Source organism: Agrilus planipennis, unplaced genomic scaffold (genome assembly GCF_000699045.2).
Source record: "Agrilus planipennis isolate EAB-ADULT unplaced genomic scaffold, Apla_2.0 scaffold223, whole genome shotgun sequence".
Taxonomy (NCBI): domain Eukaryota; kingdom Metazoa; phylum Arthropoda; class Insecta; order Coleoptera; family Buprestidae; genus Agrilus; species Agrilus planipennis.
The window spans coordinates 270215-277745 of NW_020438932.1; the positions used below are offsets into that span (position 1 = coordinate 270215).

The 7531-nt window shown below is 30.4% G+C and overlaps 1 protein-coding gene across 1 annotated transcript; it reads right to left on the minus strand.

Annotated features, from left to right (window-relative positions):
* Positions 1 to 3522: 3522 nt before the first annotated feature.
* Positions 3523 to 5344, minus strand: LOC108742062 (dnaJ homolog subfamily B member 14). The gene is made up of 6 exons (XM_025974246.1): positions 5079 to 5344; positions 4734 to 5018; positions 4369 to 4631; positions 4107 to 4228; positions 3884 to 4047; positions 3523 to 3763 (listed from the first exon to the last, which is right to left on the minus strand). The coding sequence occupies exons 1-6, from the start codon at positions 5209 to 5211 to the stop codon at positions 3648 to 3650; spliced, it is 1083 nt and encodes a 360-aa protein (XP_025830031.1). The 5' UTR covers positions 5212 to 5344; the 3' UTR covers positions 3523 to 3647.
* Between the last annotated feature and the right edge of the window lie 2187 nt (positions 5345 to 7531).

Sequence of the window (7531 nt, forward strand, 5' to 3'; positions counted from 1 at the left end):
GTGGAACAGAAGAAATTGTCACATATGGCACTTTCTATAAAGGAATAATCATTAATATGCTTACATTGTAAATATCGTACAAACGAATCACTACTTGCTATGTATATACTTTTCACAAACACTTAAGATCTTTTCAATATGAAATTGACAAAAATACCAAGTACTTAAGATAAAAGAAATCACATAAGAAAACAACTGCAACAATTTTTTTATACCAAAACTATTTTCATGTAATTTATCATAAAGAATCCATTTCATATTCAAAAAAGAAAACAAACAAAAATCCTAAATCTTTCCTATTTCTTAATAATTTCGAATTATTTCGAATTAAATATGAGACATTAACATTTTCCTTTAAATAAATTACCTCTACATATAAAAATTGCACTTCTAGATACATTTTTTGCGTTGTACCCTCAACTTTTTGCATGTATATATGTATAAGTACCACAAACTTAACACTAAAAAAAAAACAAGTTATAATTGGTCTTTCTTAATTAGAGCATTTACTTGATGAATAACTATTGTTCGCTAATATCACGTAAAAACTTGAGTTTTCGCACTTCTGCGCATGTTTGAATGACATTTCCGCCAATAGAAACAGAAGAAACGAAAGCTTGAGGTTTGCGCAACGGCAGTATCAAGCTTTTTGGTTTGGAAAGCGCTTGCGCACGAATATTCGGATATATAAGTGTGCGCGAGCGCTCTTCAAAGTCAGTTGGGTTCTCTTGCTCTCACGACTGACTACTTAATAATTAATGAATCCTTCGTGCAGGATGCAATGTGTAACATCCGTTTCATGCTAAAGGTCTTGGGTACTTACACCAAAAATTCTTATTATTTCCAATTTTGATTTAAAGTTGCACTTACTTAAGTTTCTTCATTTTTCCTTTTCAAATCAACAAGAAATAACGTATTAAAAATATGTGGGTAATACCATCGAAATGAATGATACAACGACGATGAAGTTTTTTTTTTTTTAAAGATAATTAACAATATTAACAACATCGTAAAACAAATATCACGAAAGCCCAATCCTGGGAAATAACATCTATGAATGTATGTAGTTATTACACGTTTAGAGCATAGATGTCGTTATTATTTTCAGAGTATGTATTCGATATACAACGATAAATTAATCACTCAAACAAGTACGAAATTCAATATAATAATGACAATAATAATAATAATGCGATGAAAACACTCAATAGTACCTATATTTATAATAATTATATAATATGTAAATGCTATCACGGTTTAAGTCTTGCATGAAACTCGATTTTTCTTATGTTTTGATTAATCATTTCAGGATCACTTTCGTGCATAATCGTATACATTTTATTATTCGTCCTGAAACATATTGAGTTTTAAAATAACCATAACAGTACACCTATTTTTCGACAGTAGAAAATATAATTATGTAAGATGATAGATTCTAAATTATTTATTATTCTGTTTTTTCCAGCTCCTTCTTTCTCATTCGCTATCGTATTTTAAAATATCAGTCAACATACATCGGGAATGCTTACGATTAATATACTGCAATAAACAGTCTCTCATCTCATCACTTTTATCTTGCGATAGTCACTTTTTTTTCCATCGTCAGTTAAAAATATGGCGCCATATTCCTGCCTATTGCTACTAAAACTAAAATATTTAACGGATAGAAAGAATTACGGTCACCCACGCGTATGTGACCACTTATCGAATTTAAAACATTTACATGTACCATTGGAGCCGTCGAAAACTCGTATGTTTTCACTGGGGAATTCCCCGTTAATTGATTTTACTATATTACAAGGGATACTGAAACAATTTAAATCAATTTTGGATCAGAAAACCTAACCTAACCCGAAAATACGTGTCTGAGACGCCATATGTCTACCTGATTTTATTGTTTGCTAAAAATATAAAAAAAGTGACGAACACTGATAAAATAACGTAAATACCTCGGCAGAGATCAAATGAAAAAAGTTCCTGTTCATCGTAATCCTCAATAAATCTTAAATTTATTATAAGTCAGTCTTTTGAAATCCGTCTAACAACTACAAAGTCGTGAGCTATGCAGATGGGTGCTACTACTGTCGTTAATATAGGTGAACATCCTTATTTATTCCCGCATTTTAATTAATAAAACACCTGTGAAGCTATGATGCACGGGCATTAGTTTTTATGCGTATATAAAAGGAAAAAACAAAAGGTAGTTTAAAAATAATTGGCGATAAATTCAGTCGTTCGGTTTTTATATATGTGTATGTATATACTGCAGTTTTCAAAAAATAAGTTAAGTTTATAATTCACACGTTAAAAATTCGAAATTCATAACCAGTATGTATAAAATATCCTACAAAGCCTTAAACAAACGATAAGAAACCGTTTTACATATAAAAAAAAACGACGTAACTGTCGTGCCGAGGTCTTATTAGAGATCGAACCATTAGACAGGAAGTTTTGCATTTTATTTACCCCCTTCTTTGGTCCGAAATAATTAATATAAAAAATTATTATATGTTCAATTCTTATACTTGAAATGTGGTCTTAGGCCTTCTGGCTAACCGCGATCAAAAATATTTACGAACATATATTAAAAATACCGTTGGAATGAGGAGATATTAGCAGGAGTAGGAGAACAGAGGACATACGCATCTAACGAGTCTTCGGGCTAAAGATGATGATGACATTAAAGAACTATAAAGATTAGAAAATACCACAAATGGCGCAGTAAACGCCATCTGTAGCACGATGCTACATTTTAGAATATGAAGATTACAATATAAAGATTTGTGACGAAAACTAGAACATGTCACCAATTTTAGATATCTACGAAGTTAGAAACATTCGATATGGACTTAATAGAAAAGACCCGAATCAAGTGCTTTCACCTTCCATAATTATGATTTTTATCCAAAACATTTAAAATTTTTTTGGTATCAAAATTCCCTGATAGTTTCCAAATTTTGCTGATAATTCCACATCGGATTACATCACAACATAANCTTAAAATAATTACAGCGCATAATCACTTCTATATCTTTTTGAATTCTTCTTTATCTAATCACTAAATGATTTTGTGGTGTCGCTAAATAATTACTCTAAAATTTTTTGGATTATATTTGCACTCAAGACAAAAAAATAAGTTTGAAAACTCTAAGAAAAGACCAATTGAAAATTATTCCCCATCTCCCAGGATATTTAAAAAAGCTTCTACTCCCTTATAGTCCCATACTTTCCCAAAAAAACAAACACCAATGCTTTAAAACTTATTTTTCCTGCATTTCAAGATAGTTTGCATAACAATTGTGAGAAAAGACTAACAATAAAACACACTTTTGTTTTTTAATACATTTATTTACTATTTCAATTGTTTACTTGTGTTTGAAGCTACTTTGCAATAACATTTTATAACAAATAAATACTTTTCTAAATTAAAACAGCCAACGAACTTCAATAGTAGGATATTTATAACAAATAAAATAAATCCTCCATAATTAATAGTCAACGTTGAATTCGATCGACACATAATAAAATTAAAAAGAAATATATTGTGTACACAGCTTTCTACTTTACAAATTCTATCAACAAAACAAAACAACGGAATAACATCAATATCAATATGAGAATCGATGTAAGAACTAATTTTAATTTAATTAGCCTTGTCTGCGTAGATTATGCAACTTTTCACAAGACGGCATCTTAATGTTCTGAGCACTTACAAACAGGTCTTTATCTCCAAAACTTTTCGCTTTCCACATCATTGATTCACCTAAAAATTGATTATTACCCTTTATAAAAATATAAAACTCAATTTAGCCTAATAGCATGCCAAATTTCCCCTAATTACTTTATATTTTGTTTCAAAATAACACAATAAACAAGAACTTACGATAATTCTTCTCTCTATAACAAGAGTGTCTCAAATTGGCCACATATTCCTCCTCAATAGTTGTCTCCAGTCGTTTAACAGATCCTTGATACTCACTATGGAAATTGTCTTTCACATAGTAGGGCACGTCTAGATTATGTGTTCTTCTCAGTATAGTGTACTTCCTGTAATAAAATCATTTAAAATAAACTGTTTCAATGATTGTACAGGCCACAACTCTTACGTAGTGGGTTGCAAACTGTATGCAGGATCAGATATAAAGAAACTGGATGCCATAGACAGAATTATAGCAAGAATAATTGGTAGCATCTGTAGGAATGCTGTGTAACCACTGGTCTGTTGCATCTGTAACCAAAAATTGAAACATAATCAGTTAGTTAACCACTGACAGTGAGAAAAATGCAGACTACGAAGAGTAAAACAGCAAACAAAAAGTTTCTTCTGTTAGTAAATAGAATCTTTCAATATTAAAAATGTAAACATACATCCCGGTGGCTGTGATGATTCTCTGAAGCACTGGTTTGACGATGCCAGCGTCCATTTCTTCTGACATACACATTAGGTCCTCCAAAACCGCCTCCAAAGAACATATTAAACAATTCTTCAGGGGTAGCATCTGACTCAAAACCTCTACTGTAACCATAGCTAGCTGTACGGTGCTGGTGTCTGGACAACCTTTCCTCATCAGTACCAAACATATCATACTGCTTTCGTTTTTCAGGATCAGTTAAAACAGCCACGGCATTCCCTAAGTAAAATTACTATTGAATTATTTCGTTTAATTATAAAATACATACCTACACTTTTTATTATGCTGGTTAACAATTATCTATACATAGTAGATACTTACCAATGGCTTTAAAGGCTTCTGCTGACCCTGGATATTTGTTTTTATCAGGATGCAACTGGAGGGCCAACTTCTTGTAAGCCTTCTTAATATCAGAATCTGTAGCATCTTTGTTTACATTTAAAATTTCATAGTAATCCTTACACTTCTTTATTCTTAAGACAGCTGTTGACTGTTCCTCAGTATATTCAATTACAGGTGGTTCTTCGACTTTTGTATTAAGCTTTCGTTTTCGAGGCTGCTCATGCTCTATGTTGGGAGCTAACAACTGAGCTTGCAGTAATAAATCTAGAACATTGCGTTCGCGTCATTTGTTAGCACCAAAAAAGTAAAAAAAATTTAACAAACCTTTGGCTTTTTGTGAAGGATAGAGCCTCTCGGCCTTCTTTAGAAATTTCTCTGCTTTTTCCTTATTTCTCTCTTTAATGTATTTTTCAGCCAACTGAATACACCGCTCCGCCTCATCTTTGTTAACTTCCATAACTAATTTTCACTTCACAAAATTATTAATTCTGATTTAAATTAAACTAAATGTTAATTTACCTATAATATATTTACAATTTTTCAGCTGTCACCCTTCAGCTGATTTCACAAGAACACGTCAGAATAGCCAACTTGTATATGAAAATTTCTCAAAACCTAAAAGCAAGCAGTAGAACCAACCTAATCTCATAAAAATTGTAGCACTATTACAAATTATTTTTGTTGTTTACGTTGTCTTATCGTAAGTCTAAAGCGGTAATTACTTTTAATTAATAAAAATTAACAATTCATAACTAAGTACTACGTGCGCGTAAACATTTGTGACTATGAATTACTAACATTGGTAAGAAAAACTAACGAAATAACTTCATCAAAACGTGCTATTCCTCTTTGATTATTAATTATAATTAATTTGCATAATTACATGTAACGAACAAATTAAGCATAACTTACTTATCGCGTACAAACTTAATATTTTATAATAAAAATAAAATGAAATTTTCTCATGGCTGCTTTTAAAATACATGGGTCGTTTAATAAGTCGCGTTAAACTGTATGCTACTTCTCTTCATTATTTTATGTTATTGTATTATGAAGGGTCTTGGATCATCCCTCAACATTAATCATCAATAATACAACTATTTATCAACAGCAATTTAAAGTTTTTTAAAAGAACCATATTGTATGTTTCACCAAACTGCCTTTAAGTACATAGTAGGCACTCAGCATTTAATAAAGTTAATGTTTTGCATAGTATATGTTATAGTTTTTGTTTTGTATCAGATAAACAGTTTTAGTGGAAATCTTTAAATTGTTTTTCTATGTACTTTGGATTTGCATAATGCATAAATCAAGTCAATGAATCAGTTTCGTTAATTTATACTTGAGATATTTTTGTATTGTATAACAATTAAACATAAAAGTGTTATTACTACAACTGTAATCAAAAAAACTTGTTATATTTGAAAACATTGCAGAACTTTTGAAATAACCCATGTATTTAACCGGTTGAATTGATCAGAGTTTCAGAGTTCATTGTTGTTAGGTTTTCAATATAAATTATGCTACTCGCCACTTGGTGGCAGCAGATGTATTAAAATAAGACCAAATGTTTGTTTTAAACGCAGAAATTACTTTAACATAATTAACTAGGCCTTTAAACAATAAAATTAAGTATTCAATTTTTTTTCATAAAAATTGGTGTTCCTAAAGCAAAGTGAAATTAGGACTTAATAACTTTAGTGCGTGTTTAATGTTACCTTTGATGGATGATTCTGCAGAAGTAGTAAGTGTTTTTAAATCTATTACATTTTTAGAATAGAAAATGTTTATATTTATGTGCAAAACCATATGTAAATTACAAAACAACAAGTTTCAAAAACATCTAAAAAGTTAATTTTTTTAATTTTAATGTATCTCGTATATATTTTTTAACAATCAAGGAACGTCCAAACAATGGAAGCGGGGGCTGTTACCCTTCTCATAATGAATTATCCCTTTTTAGGTTTTATTAAAAGAGATAGGTACACAACATTCTTATTTTTTAATATAATAAAATAATGATTACAAAAAGAAACAATGAAATTGTTTTTCTATGAAAATATTTTAATCTAATAACTCGTCCTTCTGTTTGATAGGGGTATGAAGGATATTTAATTTCATCGGTTAAGTTCATTCTTAAAATACCTAGTAATAACGCATTTAAACTTAATTACTTCTATATATCTGATGGAGATCTATTTACATCAATTTGATCATTTACTTAAATATTTAATTTGTTGTATTTATTAATATAAACACTTTCAGCTAGATTTAATTTATGGCTTTTTGGTAATTCTTTTAAAATATGTAAAATCAGCTTTCCCATTAGTATAACTCCTCCTGTGTTCTGCAATCCTTTGATTGAAGAATCTCTCACTTTCTTCTCACATAGACTTGATTACAGGGCACATACAAAAGTAGTACGCCTTCAAAGGAAAAATCAGATCGACTATCGATGTCATTTGAATGTCAAGTGATTTTTTATGTGGAGTACATAATATTTTTGAGAATTCAGCAGTGGTAGAAAAATAATTGGAAATACCATTAAAGTTCCGAATAACGTTTTTTGCGATAATTTTTGTCTACTTCATCCCTATCCGTCACACTTTTTGCTTCATATTGTGTTTTCGCTCTTCGAGATTTCAAATTAAGTAGACATAGGGCATTTTCACCTTCTCTTTCTACTCCCTGTTCCATGTGGACAGACCTAATGCTTAGAAACATAACCTCTCTCTTATCATCAATCATCTGAAGATCTGAACATGCTACCGTAGAAG

Bases quoted from the DNA above. Each gene is read 5' to 3' on its own strand.
- LOC108742062 (XM_025974246.1), bottom strand. From the start codon at position 5,211: ATGGAAGTTAACAAAGATGAGGCGGAGCGGTGTATTCAGTTGGCTGAA. The intron at 4,632-4,733 runs GTAAGTATCTAC...AATTTTACTTAG, and splicing joins AGAAGCCTTTAAAGCCATTG to GGAATGCCGTGGCTGTTTTA. The intron at 4,229-4,368 runs GTATGTTTACAT...TTTTGGTTACAG, and splicing joins ATCATCACAGCCACCGGGAT to ATGCAACAGACCAGTGGTTA.